This window comes from Pempheris klunzingeri, chromosome 16, assembly GCF_042242105.1.
Source record: "Pempheris klunzingeri isolate RE-2024b chromosome 16, fPemKlu1.hap1, whole genome shotgun sequence".
NCBI classification, from domain to species: domain Eukaryota; kingdom Metazoa; phylum Chordata; class Actinopteri; order Acropomatiformes; family Pempheridae; genus Pempheris; species Pempheris klunzingeri.
The window spans coordinates 1,987,065-2,007,492 of NC_092027.1; the positions used below are offsets into that span (position 1 = coordinate 1,987,065).

Consider the following 20,428-nt stretch of genomic DNA (forward strand, 5'->3'; position numbering starts at 1 on the left):
TCCAGGTTCATTTAATCATTTCACCACCTTTTCCTAAAGACCCTGCAGTGTCCTGTCCTTTACACCTTTGATGTATTTAATGTGAAAGTAAGCTAAAACAAGGGACAGACTGGTGAAACCTCTCACTGTGCATGATGTTATGATTATTAGATCAATTCTCCTGCACAGGTCTGGGATCAGCTGCTCATCTTACTGTTACACTGCAGTAGTCATGGTGACTGCTCAGATTGTGTTAGAATATATAAAAGAGTATAATAATAATAGAAAATACTCTAAGTGGAGCTTTCTCACTTATTTACTGCTCACTTTCTATGCTACACACACTCCTCGCTGTGCTTATTGTCGTTTAACAAGCCTAATATATGTATTCTTTATATTGACAAGTCAGGTTTAAGACCAACAAAGTGAAAATCAGCAGGTTTAGTGATTATTTGTTGACTCGTTAACTTAAAAAAGCTGCTGAGCTGCTCGTTAACTCTGTGAAAGTCTTTTAAATCTGATATCTGTGGAGGATGTGGTGATATAAGACCTCACGACCTCCTCACAAATATAGACCTTTGCTCCAGAAAGGGCTCCAGTAAACAGTCTGCCTCCTGATGATCATGCAGAAGGTATATAAAAAGTAAAAGAACACCTTTACCACTGCTCCTGTGCTCCAAACTCCTTCAGACCAGAGTATCTCCAGCTCCGTGTTCATCACTGAAATGAGGCTTGGCACTTCTGCTGTACCCGCTCGTGGTTTTCTCAGGCTACACGACGGTCACTTAGCTGTCTACCAGTGTTTTAACTAGACTCCATTTCATGCCCTGCTGTACTGTTACAGCAGCAGGAGGAGGGAAGAGAAATCTCTGCTTCAAAGAAAACTCTGTGAGGCACCTTTGCGTCAAAGATTGTCTCAAATGTCGCAAATGATTTCATGAAAACGTTCCTCTGCAAGACGGACACGGATACGTGTTGTATTTCGCACCACTTCCCCGTCTGTTGTCTCTCTGGTGGACTCATTATTATGCTTCACCATATCTGTAGGCTATTACAATACACCATATTACATTTGCTCCTCTGTTGCTGTATTATACTACATACTGTGTTCTATTTCACCTTATACTGTATCTCATTTCTCATTCTATTATAATATTATATATATATACGTGCTATAATATGATGTACTGTATTATGCTAATGTTACATTGACTGTATTATATTTAATATCATACTTATCTGTACCTCTGGTTCTTGTGCTGTCCCCTCACTGGGGATCCATAAAGGCTTTATTTAGACAGGTTCCTTTTCTGTGTTCCTACTTACACAGAGTGCACCACTGCATCTGTGGTCAAATGATCTTAGGACACTGTTTTCCCCAAGAAATGAGACGACGTTCCTGTTGCAGCAAATGCACAATAACAACATATGGTTTCCCACATGTGACAAAGCTCTGTAGCAGCTGTAGTCATTAAGCTGGACAGTTTTATGGAGGATATTATACTGGGACTAAGCACTGACTTTGAGTTTGCCTTTCACAAAACAAGCTCCATTCATTTCCACTGTATTGGCGCCATGGCAGAAGTCTTAGAGATCTCAAAGTCTCCAAACTTTTAAGCCGTACTCGTCACTCATCGTTCCTTCAGACCTGATTAAATCCTCTGTCTGGAAACCCGATCTTTGCAGGCCATGATATGACCGACGAAAGCATCTGTTGTGTTGTCGTGGTGTGCCTCCGCACAAACAAACCCCCCCCAGACGTCGTCTCCCTGCTCTCTCCATCATCCACAAATATCATCTCACATGTCCTCGGGAATATTTGTTGGGCCCGTTGTTGTCGGCGCTCCCACCCTCACCGTCCTCACTTGTAAAGCTGATGAACCGGGACTTTAAAGCCCCCCCCCCCATCCCGCCCCGCTGCACTCACTGTAAGTCGCGGCGAATGAGTGTCAGCTAAATGCCTCCAATGTAAAATGAGATGGGATTGAAAGCAGTTAATAGAGTTGAGGCTGTGATTAGCCTCAGAGCTGCTGCGGTGAACTGCGGTGGCGGTTGGTATCAGCGGGGTCCCGTCGGCTCTGTTTGCTAGCTGACATGATAGCACTTCCTGCAGGAAAGACCCTAATTAATTGTTATCATCATTTGTTTATTTCTGCCTGCAGCCATTTCTCATTTCCTGTCTCAGCTCACCATCACGTCTCTTTCTGCCCAATTTTCTGTCACTCAGATTGTTGCCTTCATATTCTTCCCTTCCTTCACCCCTGCTGTTTCCTGCCTTTTCTCCCTCTGCCACTCCTCCCGTCTATTTTCCAATCCCTCTCTCACCCCCCCTCAGTTTGTTCTTCTCTCTCGATGCTTTGTTTTCCATCTTGCTGTCTCTGTTGCTCAGTTAAATTCGTTCACTTCGTTGGCATCGTTGCTGAAAAGCAGGTTGTTTTGCGAGTTGCATTTCGGAGGTACGCCAAGAAAAGTCAATATTTTTTCTACGTGTAGGTTCGACAGTCTGCAGACTTGGCAGGCTATGAAGGGCTGAACTAGAACTAAAATAAGAAATAGTCATGGAACGGGCTTTTTGTCTTTTTCATTCAGGCTTTTCAGGCTACATGTAGCCCTGGAGTTACGTTCCCCATTAGCTTTTTTAGCGCAGGTCCTATATCTCTGTTCAAAGCTGTTTAACACTGACAGATATTCATTGTTAGCCCGGAGCTAACTAAGACCACAGCAGATCAATAAATTCACGACATGTTTATTACTGAGATCACAGATAAAAGCAGTGTTGTAGCCTAAATTAGAACTGATTCTAATCATTTGTCCCATTTATATACATGAAGAGGGTTAAAACATATGATTTAATTAGCATTTCTATAAGATGCCAACAAAAATTGAACATTAAGGTCATAAAAGTCGACTTTTAGGGAAAACAGCTGGACTGGCTTGCATTAGACTGTGCAGATGTACCTAATAAAGTACATATACATATTTAAATATTATATATATATGATTTAAAACTCTTTGGCTCCGTGTAAAGAAATGACTCCGAGAAAACATTCAGCTTGGAAACATTCATCGACGCGGCAGATGATAATCAGTCAATATAATCAGTCATCTCGATTAAAAAACAGTTACATCGTCATTATCCTCCTCATCTGTATCATCTGTCCCTCCCCCATCCTTCTTTCTCCTCCTCCTCCTCTTTCATTGGAGGCTCTTATCTTTCACTCCTCATCTCTCGGCAGTTTGCATCTTGTTCTTTGCCATCGAGCTCGTCCCGATCGACTCGGGCCAATTTAAATTCCATTTGGGAATGTCATTGAAATTCACGTGGGACGCCTCATTGGCAGGGCGGCGATAAACATTTAGCGAGGGGGGGGGGGCGGGTTTGACAAATCGAGAACGTGCCGTTGGGGGGGAGGAGAGGCCGGGTGGACGTAGCTCAACTGTCCGCGCAGAGATGAAAAGATGGAGCTGTTGCATGATGGGATTGCAGCGTTGTGAAGTGTTTGTCAGGGCTCTGCTGTCGCTGTGTTGTTTCTCTGGGAACTTAACAAACATCCAGAATACACACACACACACACACACACACACACACTTCTGTTAATGAAAAAAATCTCGCTTCAGTCGCGCTAATCTACTTTGAAGATTTGGACTCGTTTCGTCATGCTCCCTCGCTCAGCCATTTTAAATCTCTCTGTCTCTCTCTCTCTCTCTCTGCAACATGTGAAAGTCTCTTGATCTCTCTCGCACACTTTTGTTCTATTGTAATATTTGTAATATTTTCTTTCAAGCTTTCTCCTTCTGCTTTCTTCTTTTCCCATCTCTTGTCTTCTCACATTTCTCTCTCTCTCTCCTTCTTCTCATTTTCACATTTTGCGTTTCTCGTCTTCTCCCTTTGCTTTTTCTCAAATCCTCTCAGGCTTATGGTCTCTCTCTGTGTCTCTCATGCTTCCTCTCACACTACATCCGCACTAAGCTGGCTAATATTGAAAATACTGTTTACACGGAATAAACATGTTCCCTCTCTGGCCTCTGCAGGTCGTCTTCGTCCACACTGACACGTGTGAACAAGAGAAACCCTGCTTCAGTGTAATTAGGTGAACACACCTGTGTGGGTGTGTCACAGAGAGCTGAGTATTGATTCAAATGATTCAATACTAGTGCTGGTGTATTACCTGATGGAGCCATTTTGACAAGCATGTGTACATAATCAGCACTAACAGTGGCTCTATCCCTTTAACTGTCCCGGTGAGAGCAACAGAAGTGGCTCACCTAAATGGAATGCAGCCATCATTGATGTGATTAATTGAACGTGTGCTTTTCCTGCTTTGACAAGTCAAAATTGCCGCCATAAAAAAGGGTTTATTACTGGTGCAGCCGCTCAAAACAAGCCATTTTAATTCTCCCACTAAAAGGTCACAAAACATTTAACATTTTTTATTGTTTAACAAAAGATGCCAAAGGTCTCTGTACAATACTTTTCCCACAGTACAGTTTAATAGTAGTTTTATCGCTGATATTCAAAGATTAAAAACCAAGGCATGGATGATAACGCATGATGAATTTTTTAAAATGATCTTCCTTAGTGGTAATAAATCCTCCTGTCAGCCAGGGGGCAGTGCAGGCAGCAGGCAGGCCACTCAATGAGTGATTCAGAGCGGGTACGAAGACACGAACTGTCTCCTGAAGTGACTAAATTTTAGCATGTTTGTGGCTTAAAATTACACTCACATTGTTTTAACAACTCAAAAATAAGAAAATACAAACAAAATCATCTGTTCAGTCAAAAATATGTTCAAATGCATTTATTTTTATCATGTTTCCGACATTTTTCCTGGATGTCTTATCTTATTTTGACATCACGGATGACTGGTGTCTGTGCTAACAAACCTAATGCACTGGATGTGGATAACAAGCCAGATTTCCACTTTAATGCCTCACAGCTGATGTGGTTTCTGTTTCTGCCCTCTACTGCAGCTAATGAATATGATGACATGTTGTGGATGCTCATAAAGACAGTAACTGTGTTGTAACAGATGCTTGTTCCAAGTTGCAGGTTTAAAGAGCAGCTGTGAAGCTGCTGCACGTTGACTGTCAGCAGTTAGATCTGTACGTTTGGGGGATTCTTTACAGGCGACCCTGTGAAATACATGTGGCAGTTAAATTCTATCATTAAAATCAAAACTTGATGTGATACGTTATGGAGACATGCAGATGTAGTACAGATGTTGTAGTAATGCATCCTCCTAACCTGCAGGTGGCGGTACAGGCAGCCAGCAGACCATTCTCCATGAGGAGCAGTGGAAGATGCCGGCTCTGCCAGCACTGCTGCTGTCGATTTACGTCGTCGTCCCACTGCTGACCATGGCACCGCTCTCCTTGAGCCACGCCAACGCCCTCTCCGCCGTCCGGATGGGTGAGTACCGTCACCCTGACATGAGTTTGCTGCTGCTGCTGTTGGCCTTGACTTGGGACTTGATTGTCTGGACTCCCCCTCCTGTTTTTGTGTGGCCTGTCCTCCTCCAGGTCTCCAGGTCTTTACTTTATGACACCTGAAGTTGCTCGGTGTCCTTTTGGATCTGCAGACTTCAAATATGTTTCACGACCCACACATATCTGTAATTCTGCCATCTTAATCTGTTTATACTGCTCTGTACAGGTGACATCTCCCTCCTCTGTCGTCCTGCCTGGAGTTTCTCCCACTTCTATCCTCTTCTAAGATCATAAAGTCCCTGTGAGGCAAATGGAGATTTGTGATTTGGGGCTTTATAAATGAATATCTCCCGTTGACTTGACTTTGGACTTGATAAGGACTTATTGGTCTCAGCTTGGGAGTTGATTGGGATTTGGTGGTCTTGACTTAGAACTTGACTTGGGCCTTGTTGGTCTTGGTTTAGGACTTGGTTGAGACTTGCCTGCTTTCATTTGGGACCTGATTATGGGTCGTCTGTGCCGACTTGGGACTTGAATTGAGACTTTAGACTTTAGACTCTAGGTTTGGGAACTGAATTGGCACTTGTTGACCATTATTTACCCAGAATCCTACTTTTCCCATAAGTAAACACACACACACTCTCAGTATGAACATCCCTCCTTCCCTCCCTCTTGTGTTTGAGTGTGTTAACAGATAAAAACTCACACTCACCTATTTTTAAACGCTCCTTTCTCACTCCATTTTGTGCCTCCTCGTCGTTTTGTTTCTTCTCTCACCACCTACAGCTGTCTCTGTTTGCCATCTTGATTCCTCTCACACCCTCTTTGCTTTGTTTGTCTTTTTACGAGCCCCTCGTGGCTTCGCTTTGTCTCCACCGCTCGCTCGCTCGCTCGCTCATTCACTCTGCGTTTCCATTTCTTCCTCCTCGTGATATTTCCGTCCCAGGTTGGATCATTTGTAAGCACAAATAAACGCGGCAGAAGAAGCTGGATCGGGGATTGTCTCCGTGACTTCCCTCCATGACTCACATTGAGGCTCGAGTGCTGCTCCGCCATCAGCGCCTCTTACTTACCGTCCACATCACGCCCCACAGAGGAAGATTAACTCTAATAAAAGCAGAAACTTAACACTGGCAGTAAAAGTTCAGCTCTCTCGTTGCAGCAGATAAGGTTTTTCTTTTTCCTGTTCATCTCTCAGCCCTGATGGCCCCGAGTTCAAATCCCTGCTGCTTTTATCATACAGGGCCTCGGCAGAATCAGCGGGCGCTTTCATGCGGGCTGCCATGGCAACCGTCTTGCCTGGCGATGTGTAATGGCTCACCTTTCACTCTTCTCTTAATAACAACTGACTGCACCACACACGTATTTGTCCATGGGTACACTGACACGGTAAAGCACACACACACACACACACACACATTTCTTTCATATCTGACGAGTGGAGTTACAGTGAAAATAACAGAAGTCACACATTCCAATTTCATAGATAACATTATGGAGAAGAAAAACTCAGTGCAGCTGCAGGGAAGCAAGACTCCTTTCCACTAGTACCGACTCGACTCGACTCGACTCGACTCGACTCTGTCGTTTTGGTTTTCCACTAGGTACTATTTTAGCACCTACTCGGCCGGGGTTCCAAGCGAGCTGAGTCGAGCCGAAAATGTGACGTCAACATACTGCAGGCCACCGATTGGCCAGGGAGTGACGTCACTGGATGAGTCATGAGAGCGACTTGCTCACAAGAATCAAACCTGCCGTTTTTAAAACGCTAGAAACAGACCTGGCGTTTTTAAAACCCTGACTGGGTAAACGAGGTAAACGGCTCCACACAAACCAAACACTCCATGTCTTTAGTTGTGTTTGTGTTTGTGTCGCATATAAATTACGCCACCGGAGTTTCGACCAACCAAACCGAGGCGAGGCGAGTAGAGCTAAAACTGTGTAATGGAAAAGCGCCATAAGAGAAAAATAAGAATTCATGTTTGAAGAGTTTATTTTAAAACAGTTCGCCCCCACATTCCAGTGACTGCCTTCATTCCAGGCCATGTTTTTGTTTTTGCCAACAAACACATAAATACTACACACTAAATACTGTCTGACTTCTGTCACTGGTTCCTAGAGAGAATATCCAGAATATCTAGTTTCATGCTTCTTTAAAAAAAGGCTCACACATTTCCCAGAGGAGCTGGTCAGCGTTGTTTTTTTTATCAAACGAGCAGGAGAAATGGTGCATTTGTTGGGGACAGTTTTCAGGAGGGGCAGGAGTCCACACGGGGTTCTGTAGTGAGTATTTGGGGCAACACAATCAATTTAGTCTGCATCGTTTTGGGTGAGACCAAACCATTTTGTAAGTTTGGTTGGTTTTTAAATAAGAAGTAAATCACATTTTGTGTGTAAATGGGGAAAAAGATCACAAAATAAAATGTGATATTTTTATATAAAGGATTGTAAAAGCAAATCTGAAAAAATACTCGTATTGTTGAAAATATTTCTAGTGAATTTATTTTAAAAGTTTATTGACTGTGAGTTTTATTCAGCTGCATAATAACTGTTATGAACTCTTTCACAAGGATTATATTTACATTATATTATATTTTGACAGATTTGATAAATGTTGCCTTAGAAAAGAAGAATAACAGTCGCTGGGAACATTTACTGTTTGACTTATGCATTTAATATTGTGTGTATAGTAGTAAAATCAGACTAAACTATGAGAGCTGAAAGTTGTTATAGTTACAGAAGATAATTTAAAGTTAATTATAGAAGCATGACTAACAAAGTTGTTTATCTATATTGCATCTAAGGAGCTATATTTTTAAATCTACGTTTTTCTCAAGGATGCTCTGTATGTAATCAAATAACATTAAAATAGATTGAATAAACTTACTAACTTACTAACTCAGGGAGGCATTTGACAAGAAGAATGCTGGTTTGACTCATTTTATGGATTCAAAAATCAGATTGTCTTTGAATGTTTGAATTACGCTAATGATAAAAATATATTGCTGCTTCAAGAAATTGCAGCAGAGTTCCTGTGTTTGTTTAAACTCAGCCAAAAAGTCTTTCTGACTGTGTCCAGGTGCATGAATGGTTCCCTTTTAGCTGCATTTCTCTCTTCAGGTGGTGGAAAATCTAATTCAGTTCCACTCCAACACATTCAGCCATAACCAGAATTTCAAGGTTCATGATTCAGTCGCTGGGAAATGAAAAGGACTGTGTGAAAGTGTTTTTGTCATTCAAGAACTCAGATCATGAAGGAAAAGCGCCTGCAGTTAGATGCGGGTACAGTTTGTCGTGCGGTGAACAGCGTTGGCCAGATTTACCTGCTGCTATGGCAGAATCATCCGGTATTTAGGATATCTTTGCAGACGCAGGGTGTCATCTGAAGTAATGATGAAAGACATTCTCACACTCTCAGTTTGTTTTCTACATGGACACATGGTCCTCCTCAGGTCAGTGAGAGCTGAAGAAGCTGTCCGTGAGGTAACCAACCCTCACCTGCAGCAGGTGGAAAGTGGACTTGGTGAGCTGAATGACAGCAGAGCAGAGTTGTTGCCTCACTTAGAAATGTCACATAGATGCTTTGCAGAAATTGTCGGCACTCTTTCATGTCAGTGCAAAGTCAGAAAGAAAGTCAGTAAGAGTTGTTTAACCCTTCGGAGTCTAGGACCGCCACACGGCGTCGAAGTCACATGTCGCACGTTTGAAAACGTAAAGCTGTGACACAAGCACGCAGGTGCTCAATTCAAAGACTGTTGGAAAGCAGACACTTCAAACTTTTCACAGGTGTTTGAATTTTGTCGATCGGCCTGTTAAGACTAAAGTTATGAAGAGCCGAAGTCGCGCACTACAGCTCTTCTACGAGTTAGAAGATGGTGAATCTGGGGAAGAACGTTCTGATTCTGAGGAAGACTCCTTTCAGAGGATGAAGTGGATGCTGCACGTGAAGACAAACGAGAGGAGGTGTCCGCGCAGACCCCCGCTCCTCCAAAGATCCAACTAGTTCCTGCTCGGATTTTGTGTTTCTTTTGCACTTTTACATACAGTGTGTCCATATATTATGTCAGAATAAATAAATACTTGTAGAATCACATAGGTGAGGTTGTGCTGAAAAGAAAGACACAAAGAAAGGCAAGAAAAAGGTAAGCTGGGAAACACAAAGGTACAATGAAAAGTATTAAAAGACGCCGTTTTACTCCAGACTCTGAAGGGTTAAGCACCAAAAACAGTTGAGCCTGGATGTTCTCGACTGTATCACATGATCTTCATCAGTAGACGCTGTTTGAGCCACGTCACCTCTGTCAAGCTCAGATTCTAAGACAGGAAACATTAAAAATCTGCAGGATGTTTTGTTACTAACAGTCGATGCTAAAAAAAACTGTTGTTAAGATAGCAACCGGTGCATCCATTGTTAAAGTCTGAGAGTAAACAACCCTTTATAACCATCGACCATGACTGCCTCCCCACAGGCCAGATTATACTCGATACTGACTTGTTGTCTGGCCACGAGTGGAGGCAGGAGTGCTCATACTTGTTCTGAATGGCCACACTAGAAGTAAAAAACCTGTCATACAGAGGGACAAGATAATGGGGATCGCTTAGGACGCTCTCTCCGTAAAGACTTTCATGGGTTTTCACGTGAAAAGTGACATCGTGGGGCTTCAGATGTTCTTTGAAAAGCATTTTGTTTAAAGCGAGCTGAGACCTGAAAAGGTTTCGTGGCTGTTAAACATCACGCAGACAAACAATGTCACAGTTTAGTTTCTGTCAATGGCTTTGATTGCTGTACAAGGTAAAACATTGTTCTGGCTGAAAATGGGAGCGTAATGATCTTGTTGCTCGTGAGCTTTAAGTGTCCTCAAATCATTATTCTTTATCAAGGTAATGCACAACATATCTAGAGCTGCTGAAATCTGCCTACTTGAATCAGTTGGCAACAATCTTCAGATTACGCCGACACTGCCTGATCAACAATCTCCTTATCTACCCAACATAGTATTAAAGATGTCCACCTTCTTGTACAGGAGCGGACCAGTGTGTGCTAATGAATCATGTTTACAAGTGAAACATCTCCACAAAATGTGAGTTATTTCTGTACCTTCTCGGTCTCATCCGTGGAACCCAGACAGTAATTATAACCAGCACTTCACATGAGCAGCAATCAAATCACAAAAACAGAATGACTCAGCTCTAATTATCAATCACATACGTTTCCGGGGCAGATTCATCGCCGTCACGCTGAGAAACGACCCAGATGGGATCAGAGACGGTGACTGTAATTAGAGCAACTTTGTGTTTATGGTGCAGGCTTCCGGCCGAGCCGCCACACCAGCTCACGGGTCAATAAACCCCAGTCAAACGCCAATTAGTGCTCAGAGACGCTGATACCACGACAGGAACAAACAGGAGTCAGTCGGTGCAAAAGAAAGATGACGAATAAGTTAGCATGGCAGAGAAAGTTAAGACGGATGAAGTCTTTGTCACATAAAACGATGCCAACGTGCTTAGGATGAGCTTTAACCTCTTAAGACCTGAGCTCTTGTTTGATATGCATTTTTTATTTCTCCTTGCTATTTGGGCTTATTGGACCCTGATAAGTATAAAAGCTAAGCATCATCTTTTTACATGGTGTAGTTTTAGAGAAACATTATGTCCACATATGTGGACAATCGGTCTTTATTTCCAGAAAACACAATAAAGTCAAACTCTTTATTTCCACCCTGAACATAGCAGTTTTTTTTTCCTGACTGCTTTTGCATGTATTTACTTTTGCGTGTTTTGAAAATCACGGTGCAAAAAACAATATGAAATATCAACAGTTTTGCCCACATACATGTCCATACGGCCCCAGCTAAGCAGAATTAACTACTATGGTGATATAACCCAAAATGTGATGTCCACGCATGTGTACTCCAGGTCTTTAGAGGTTAAAGGTCCCATATTATGTATTTCTGACGATGTGTGAAGGTCGTCCTCTCAGGGTTTCTCCTGCCTCATTTTTCAGTAAATGTGTGAAAACACACTGTGCAGACTTTGCTCGTCTTATGACGTCATAAGGGGATCAGATGAACATGTGACTGTCCCGACCCGCTGAAGACTTCCTCGGCACCCTCATGCTGCAAAGCTCACACATTGTTCTGTTCCTCTGAATCAAAGAGTGCAGAGAGAGGCTGGAAACAGCTGCGGCAGCCATGACGGGCGTGAGAGAAAACTCAGACCATGTAAGCCTTTTTCTTCTTGTATCTCTCAACACGAGCACCTTGAGAAAGAGCATAATATGAGACCAGAACTTCTTCTTCCTTATCAAAAACCTGGCACCTACATTACCCATAATGCAGCTTGAGGCAGCTAAGAGAAGAGCAGGAGCAGGTTACTACAGATGTCTGGGCAACAACACGTTTCTTCATCTTCAAACCTGTCAGACTTCACATAACTTTCTCTGGAGACAACAAAGGCTCTATAAAACTTTTAAAACATGTGCAGTAGCGCTCCACTGCACCTGGGAAGACACGCTGAGGTGTAAAACCCCTTTCATGGTTACATTTTGGAGTACAGTACAGCTATTTACAGCAGTGACGCCACTTGACCACCAGTGGAGACGCTGCACAGAAGTACACTGACGTTCATCAGGAAACATGTATGTCTGTTTAATTACCTCTACAGCAAAAATAAAATCACAAAGAACTATTAACGTTTAATGAAATAAGGTTCATCATCTCATCAGAGAACTTTAGAGGTGCTGGTCAGTGGATATTTGAACTTATAGCAGAGCCAGGCTAGCTGTTTCCCCCTGCTTCCAGTCTTTATGCTAAGCTAGGCTAACTATAACTGATATGCACAGACAAGAGTCTGACATTTATGTTTCCATCTAGCTCTCTAAAAGAAATCAAAGAATCCACGGGTGTATTGCTAATCTGAAAAAAAAAAAAACATTTATCAGTTAAACTGCTGCAGGAAAGGTCACTTTTAAATCTTTGTAGTCCAAGTTTTGAACTATGAAGCAAACCAGGAAGAGAAAGCAAACTTCTAGACCTCCAGTGGTTCCCGTTCACATCCCTGGTGCGTGTTTAACCCCTCCGACGACACCCATCGGTGACGCTGGCTGTGGTCAGGGGGTTGCAGAGGCATTGCACAGCTGTTGATGTTTGTGAGTCCGCTCTCTCTGCACTGATGCAAAGCGACGACTTTGAGAGCCTGAAATAAATCTTCATCAGCGTGCAGATACTTTTTCCTCCAGCAGGATTAAAAACTAAGTCAAGTGCATAAATATTGCAGTGAAGGATTTTAACAATTCAGCAGCATCAGTGTCCTTCAGCTACTTCTAAAAACCCCCATGAATTATTACAATCTGTGCTATCAGTCATTCTGAAGGAATCATTAGCTTAAGTTCATCAATAAATATCTCTGTACTACAGAGGGGCCAGTGTGTAAAAGGTAGTTTGTCACCGCAAGACAGTTTTAACATTAATCCTTTAAAAATTAGCTCAAAGTGCATTTTTCAAATTTGGGGCATACGTCATTTTCTAAGTGAAGGTGTCAGTTTTAATTCAAAAAAGGCAAATTGAGTAGAAATTTCACGTTTAGTGGAGAAAACTTTTTCCTCTGAGGCGGCGAAAGACACCAGAGCAACGCCGAGCGAACAGATCTGCTGGTGTGTGCTGGCTGGGAGATTTAATCTGAAGGATTTGAGAAAACCAGTGTTTCACAAACACGCCCTACAGCTAGACTTTAACAAAGTGTCTCTGCTAAACGACTCTAAAACTACATCTGCAGGCTTGATTTAAAGCAAACAAGTGCAGAGAACTAACCAGAAAATGCTGCATGTAAGTGAATCTGTGAATGTACACTGTATTAGATCACTTGGCACATACTGAATATTTAATAACGTCCTTTAGTGTAGCTTGGTAAGATGATCCTGTGCATACTATACTGCTGTATACAGTGTACAACACTAGCAGTTATGTGACACTAAATACTAAAATCAGCACGCTAACATGCTAATTCTGTTCACCTTGTTAGTTTATCATATCTACATATAGCAGTAATGGGAAGGTCACTAGTTCTGCAGGTGTTTATTAACTTCAGTAAGAAAGACTTGGACTTCCTCTCTGGTTCTGCCTCCTTTACAATATGTACCTCCAGTTTTTTCCAATAACTTGCATCAGTCTGTTTGGGTCATATCCCTGTTTTCCCGCCCACCATGACAGTTTACCTACAACATCATCACAGCTCTCCACTTAAACCAGACTTCATGTCATCACAGTGGCCGTCTTGGAAAAAGTCAATACGCTCATATTCAGAGAGCGATGTGTGTGCAGAGGAGTGTCACCAGCCACCAGAGGTTTGCAGAGCCGCGTTTCCACCCCCGGGCCGCGGAGCAATTTGTTGTTTTTAGTCTCCATTTTGTCTTGTCTCATTGAATCTGTCGACCTACCTGCGGCCCCCAGAGTCCAGACTTCCACACTCATATCAAAGAATGTCAAATGCATGAAGCTCAAAGGTGGGAAGTGACAAGAAAACCTGTTTGTCAGTTTTTGTTCTGAAGTTACGCTGCCTCCAGGGGTGAAATAAAATCAGCCTGCCGAGCTCCTTCTGCCTCGATAGAAGGCGTTTTTTATTGTTGTGTCTCAGGTTGAATCCAGAACAAAACGCACAGCGGCGGCGCTTTGACTTGCTGTACAACCTCTTTACATAAATACAAGATGACGTCTCTGCGCTGGCGGGTAGGAAGACGGGAGCGAAGGCGTTTTACCACCAGGGTAAAAAAAAAAAAAGGAAGTTAAAACAGCATAATTTGATTGTTAAAATTCTTGTGGAGCTTTGTTTTTACAGCTCAGAGTCGGTAAACAGGTCCGTTGGGAGGTGTTTCACAGGAAACACAAAGGGAATTAAAACGGCGTCGACACGTTTATCACAAACTGGTTCAGAACAATAAGACAGACGTCTGCGTGCACACAGTGTATAAAAGCACTAGCATCAAGTGAAAGTAGTCATTATGCAGAATGGCCCATTTCAGTATAACATCACTATATTATTAGTGTTCAGTGCTTTTATGTTGCAGCTGCCACAGGTGGAGCTGGTTTTATTTACTTCACATACGGCTGGGCAGCTTGTGAACGTCCCCCCCTGTGATCAATAAAGTCTCATCTTAATCTTTAATAATACATCATAATATAGTTCAGGTGTTTTTACAATAATATTTAAAGGTAGTGCAGTAAAAACACACAGTAGAAGTATAAAACCACTGGAGCCTTTCCACCACAGCCTGTCAGTAATTTATGATCCATCTATTCATTTATTTAAGAACATGTACAGGCTTATAGGTAGAAGTATTCAGGTGGAGTTGGGGAAATAATTTGTCAGTAATTTGTCTTGATGAAGGGATGTACTCGTGCTTAAATGAAGAGGTGAGCAGTGAGAAAAACCTTCTGCTAACAGGTCAGAGAATCTCTCAGCAGGTCCCTGTGCTTTATTTTTAATGGATGATAATGATCGGAGCCTGCTCACCTCCTCCTCAGACCTTCCTGGTGTGTTTTGGTTCCTTCTGTCTCCTGCTAGTTAAATGTTAATGAGCTGCTAACAAAGATGGCCGCTCAGAGCTTCTCACATTACAGAGAAACACTGAGAGACACGAGAGGGTCGGTGCGCTTTAAGAAACGCTTTAAGGATGGAGTTCAAGTGTGTGACCCTCAGTGATTACTCCTCTGCTCCTTCTCTTTGTCAGGCATCTGTGTGTGTGTGTGTGTGTGTGTGTGTGTGTGTGTGTGTGGTCACAGTGACCCACAGAACCAGATATTGTGTAAACAGAGATAGTGTCTGAACACTGCTGCGGCTCTTTATCTCCCCTCTCATCTTCATCCTCCACTTCCCTTCCCTCCCCCTGAGCACCGGGGATTCTGGGAAGATACTGAGCTCTACCTGTCTGTCTGTTTCAGCAAGCACCATTTTCTTTTTCCAACCAGACAAACCTCACTGGCAGCGCTGGCACCAGATGAACATGTACCAGAGGAGTTTCTCCACAGCACGGCGATTCAGAGAGCGTCAGATAACTCTACATGAACCATCTGGCTCTCTTTGTATTTTCCTAAACTGCAAAAACCCACAACTGTCTTTTTGAGGAAGGACACGATAAATCGCCTCCTAGTTCCCCCCGAGAGGCGTTAATTATTTAAGAAACACAAATCAAATCCAGAACAAACCCCAGCAGCAGCAGCAGCAGCAGCAGCAGACTTTCTGCTTGTTACTAAGTCTCAGCAGCATATTCACTTTGATTTTCAGTCTTGTTGTGTGGCGTCTTTGCTCTGCGGCGTTGCAGCTCAATGTCCACTGGAAACGGGAAATAAGGAAGGATGAATCACACCAACAAAAAAATAAAAAATATAAAAATCCATCCTGAGGCTCATAATCAAGTCCTGAACTTGAAATTCCTTCTGCGTCCTCTACTTCTGTGGTAAAACAAGAGACAAAGCTGTTGCTCTCATCTCGCACTCAAGTCAGGTTGCAGCAGCAGACGTAATTTACGGGCCGGTATTAAAATGTGATCTTTCTCTGGATGCACTTTCCATATAATGCACTACATGACTGCCTGTTCCATCTGCTATCTCTGCCCGCTCTCTGATGGCACACACACACTCAGTATTCAAAGCAGGCAAGTCAGCGGGGAGGTGTGGACGAAAATAACCGTGGCAGGTGTTGCTGTGCACATCCACCAGGTACTCTTCCTTTACCAAAGTGGGAGGAAATAGAAACGATGACGAGTGCTTTTTATTTGCTGCAGCTGCTGTGAACGCTCTGCTTCCTGTTTAAACCCAAGGACGAGCACCAAAACTATTTTCGGTGCGTCATTTTGCTGCTGTTGATGTTTTCTGCGGCTGAGATCTAATCATGATTGTTCCAAGGCAGGTTGCACCTGGATCATCACAAACCTGATGACACCTTTTTTGAATGTACTCATTGAGCTCAGGTGTGTTCTCGCGCTCTGCTGTTTTTTTCAGAAGACGCACCTTGAAATACACGACAGCACAAGACTAATGTGTTGTTGGGGCCTGACTCCGCTTCAAGGATGAGTTGTGATCGATGTTCAGACACGTCGGCGGTAGAAGACGTGCTCTGTGCCAATATAACAATGTTAAAATACTCCATTACAAGTTCAACAAGTAGCAGAATGTATTTACAGTATTGTGAGTCATGTTAACATTATTAATAATCATACAACAACATGTAAACAGCAGCTAAAAAGCACCAGAAATGATCTGATGGTCTCATTTCAGTCTTTTACGCTGACTTTCATGTCCTTTAAAGCTGTAGTTTGGGGTCCTGACAGAAGATGCTTACATGCACTTGTGTTAAAAAGTTCTTGTGAGGAGATTTTCGCGACAAGTTCATCCAAAATAAAGTAAATGCTCTTGTCTTGACTCCACAGATGGTGGGAGAGCATGGAGATGATTGTTTATGCAGCCAACTGCAGCAGAACAATTTGCATGCTTTACTCAAACCTTTGACATCTCAGTTTTACCAGAGCCAGACATAGCGAGGTAACAACAATGGCACGATTGATTCAGGATGTTCAACAGCTCGCCTTCACTGAAAGATGGAGCAGGAGAAAAAGACCAGCGTCTAAAATTAAATTTTTTTCTGTTGCTATTATTTTTTTTAATCACACTTGAATTTATATAGATTTGAAAATGACAATATCTTAAAAATAAAATAATTAGTTTAGATAGTTTTTAGGTGACCTCTGACCTCTTCGAGTTCAAAGGTCAGTGTTGTGCGCATGACAAAACGTTGGCGCTCGTGCAGAGTAAGCTAGCTAGCGCAGCGGAGATGAAGGAGCTGGATGCGGTTTCTAACCCAAAAAACATGGCAGAAAAAAGAAAGAAAGCTCATCATTTTCACAGTGAATGGGAGGAAGAGTTCTTTTTTTTTACTACTGTGAAAGAAAACTGCGTGTGTCTCTTTTGCGGGGCGACGACAAAACGGCACAATGTGGAGAGACACTTCACTACTAGTCACAAAGCTAACTAGCATGCTAACTGCCATGCTAACTAGCATGCTAACCGCCCACCGGGAAGCGCGCGACGGGCGGAAATAGCCCGTGAGCTGAAGGCAGCTTTGGGTAAGCAGCAGTCTGTTCTCAGGAGGCCGGAAGTCTCGTTTAGAGCTACGCATTTTCTGATGAAGAAGAAGAAGGAAGTTATCAAAGAAACAGATACCAGATGTTGTCATGACAACGTTAAATAAAAACATTGAAAAAGTGTGTTCATGAAATGTAAACAGATATAATTTTGTTAAAAATGCCGCAGATTTGTTCATTAGTTTAAAATGTGATAAGATTTATTTGAAAATCTGAAAGTTGATTCTTCTCTTTGTCAGTGGGCAGTGAAAATGGAACATTTTCTATGAAATGTTGTTGAAGTGATCATCTGAAAATTTAAACAATTGCTGAGATTAATAGAAATTAAATGTGTAATATTGATTTTATCTGTTTCCCACCTTGTTAAGTCATTGTTGATAATTATTGTGAGAAATCACTACCGTGATCAGTGTCTTCACATAGATGAGAATCATTAATCATTAATAATAATAATAATAAATAACTAAAGGCACACTGAGCAAACTTGTTATTTCAGAGGAGTGTGACAAACTGGTAGCCCTTCGTATGACTCAGTACCCATGAAGTAGCTCTCAGTTTCAAAAAGGTTGGTGACCCCTGCTCTAGACACACCGGGGACACACATTTTTGTTGAAAAGACAAAAAAACATGTGCTTTGCATCATATTTCCTCTAATCCATGTATACCAGGTCTGTGTCCAACATCTGTGATAAGAAAGCTTATTTCTTATCTTCATTTTCCCTTTCTCTACCTCCAGCGGCCATTTTGGATGACCAGTCAGCGTGCGGCCGTGGTGAGCGTCTGGCGCTGGCTCTGGCGAGGGAGAACATCAACAGTCTGATGGGGGGCACTTCCCAGGCGAGGGTGGAGGTGGACGTGTACGAGCTGCTGAAGGACTCCCAGTATGACACCACTGACACCAGTACGTCACTTTCCTCTCCTTAATCTTCATCTGCCTGCAAGTGCAGCAGTGCATCTTCCTCACGGCTGCAGCTGCTCTTTACCCTGACATTTTCGGTGAAGGTAAACTGTGTGAGGAAGTGGAGCAGAGCAATAAAGCCTCAACCTTTATTTAACAAGGCAGGTCAATAGTGCAGCAGACGCAAATGGTTCTTCCATCCACACATAGTGAACCTGCACTTTAAATATCGCACATGTTCAACAGAGTAACACAGCAGGCAGCAAACGGGCTTTAAAATTTAGAGTTAAAGGTGCTTAAAAATGCCTGAAGGCACCGTGATCGATAACAGCACCTCTTATAAATCCAGAACACCTTAAGTCACTGACAAAAAACTTTGTTTTTGTTACAGCACCATTCACAGCTGAGCTTAGTAATGACTTGAACTGTAAATAATAACTTTTTTAACAAGTGCTTTTTGAATTTTTGCGTTTGGCTCTCTGAGCTGATCGCCTCCTCTTCCACCCCCCATAAAAACACACTGACCGCTGAACTTTAAAAGAAAGGAAGAGGGTAGAAAAAGAAAACACGCAGCCGCTGTGGATGTTTTACCAAAGAGACGTCACGCTGCTCTTTGCTGTCGTCCTGAAATAAATTAATTTCATTCATTTCTCCCACCGGACTTATTAAGTGGGGTTTTAACCATGTATTGGTCACCTTAGACTAATTTAAGATTCAAATGTAAATCTATTTTCTGCCACATCATGTGGCTAAATGTACTGCCTGATGGGCCACAGACAGTTTTCTACATTAGATCTCTTTCTGTTTCAGGTCTGATTCATTTTATTCAATCCTGGTATGTTTTCCAAACCTCCTCCCTGAAATTAGACGAGTTAATTCAATTTTGTTTTAATGAAACCAGTGTGAGTTTCCCAAAGCCGCTCTCTCTGTGAGGCTTTAAGGTTTCTAGGTGCTGCCTGAACACGATGGAGGCAGACACACGGACAGAAGGACGGATGGACGGTGGCCATGTTTTACACACTGGGAGTGTGTAGAGCTGCTGTGGAGTGAGGTCATCACGACCGCAGAGCTCGTAGCGTTCTGCACGAGCGGCTGCTGCAGATGTTTATCGATTATGAACCGCCAGCAGCGCGAAGGAAGACTTCCCGATGGAGAGGCAGTTAATGTTTTCTGTCAGAGCAGAGCACACACACATAAACACAAAAAACATTTGGTGGAAGCAGACACACACACTGTACTGTACAAATGGTGCATTATGTGCATGGACAAGCACGCAAACCACAGAATAGTGAAAAGATCCATAGTTCAAGTTCAAGTTCTTTCACTGTCGTTTCCACAACAATCACCAGAAGCAGCCTGTCAGAGCTGTGGGCTTCATATTGATGTGTTCATACAGAAACAGAGCTGGATTGTGTACATCCTCTATCTGCTTTATAGTCCAGAAACCTCATTATAAAGGTTGTGTTTCTATTTTAGTTTCCGGCTCCGTCCTGTCCGTCCTGAGTGTCACTTCACGTTACTGACTGTAAATGTTGTTTTTCATTACCTGGTTGAGTCAGTGTGTCATTTGGGTTTTTCTCTGTTCCTTTCACAAACACTAGTGAATGGGGGAAAAATGAAAAGCACATAATTATCTCATGCTCGCTTTAAAAAACAAAAAAATAGCTAAACTTGGCAGCCGTAAAGAGTGTCCGCCGACTCTGTGTGACGCTGCCAAAATCAAGATGAGAGAAGCTCTGAGTTGAAAAAGGCTGATACGCTCAACTGATCCCAGTATTTTATCTGTTTATTTATTTTATTAGTCTATTTGACACGGCCAGTGCTCAGTGATCAGAAAGAACTGGTAATGAGCCTGATCAGTGTAAACGGCTCATTTTAATATATCTATATAGCTCACAATGAAATGAAAGGAAATGACAGAAAAACACAGCACTTTTCCACCAATAAATAATGTAACACAGACAATATTACACATAGATGATAGTTAGTTA

General features: G+C 42.5%; 1 protein-coding gene across 3 annotated transcripts in view; it reads left to right on the forward strand.

Annotated features, from left to right (window-relative positions):
- The first annotated feature begins 5,280 nt into the window (after positions 1–5,280).
- Positions 5,281–20,428, forward strand: part of LOC139216040 (glutamate receptor ionotropic, kainate 5-like) — a 71,505-nt gene continuing 56,357 nt past the window's right edge. For all 3 annotated transcript variants that reach the window (XM_070847091.1, XM_070847092.1, XM_070847093.1), the window contains exons 1-2: positions 5,281–5,389; positions 18,276–18,440. In XM_070847091.1, coding sequence (XP_070703192.1) covers positions 5,281–5,389; positions 18,276–18,440 — 274 coding nt within the window. The remainder of the gene's footprint in view (positions 5,390–18,275; positions 18,441–20,428) is intronic.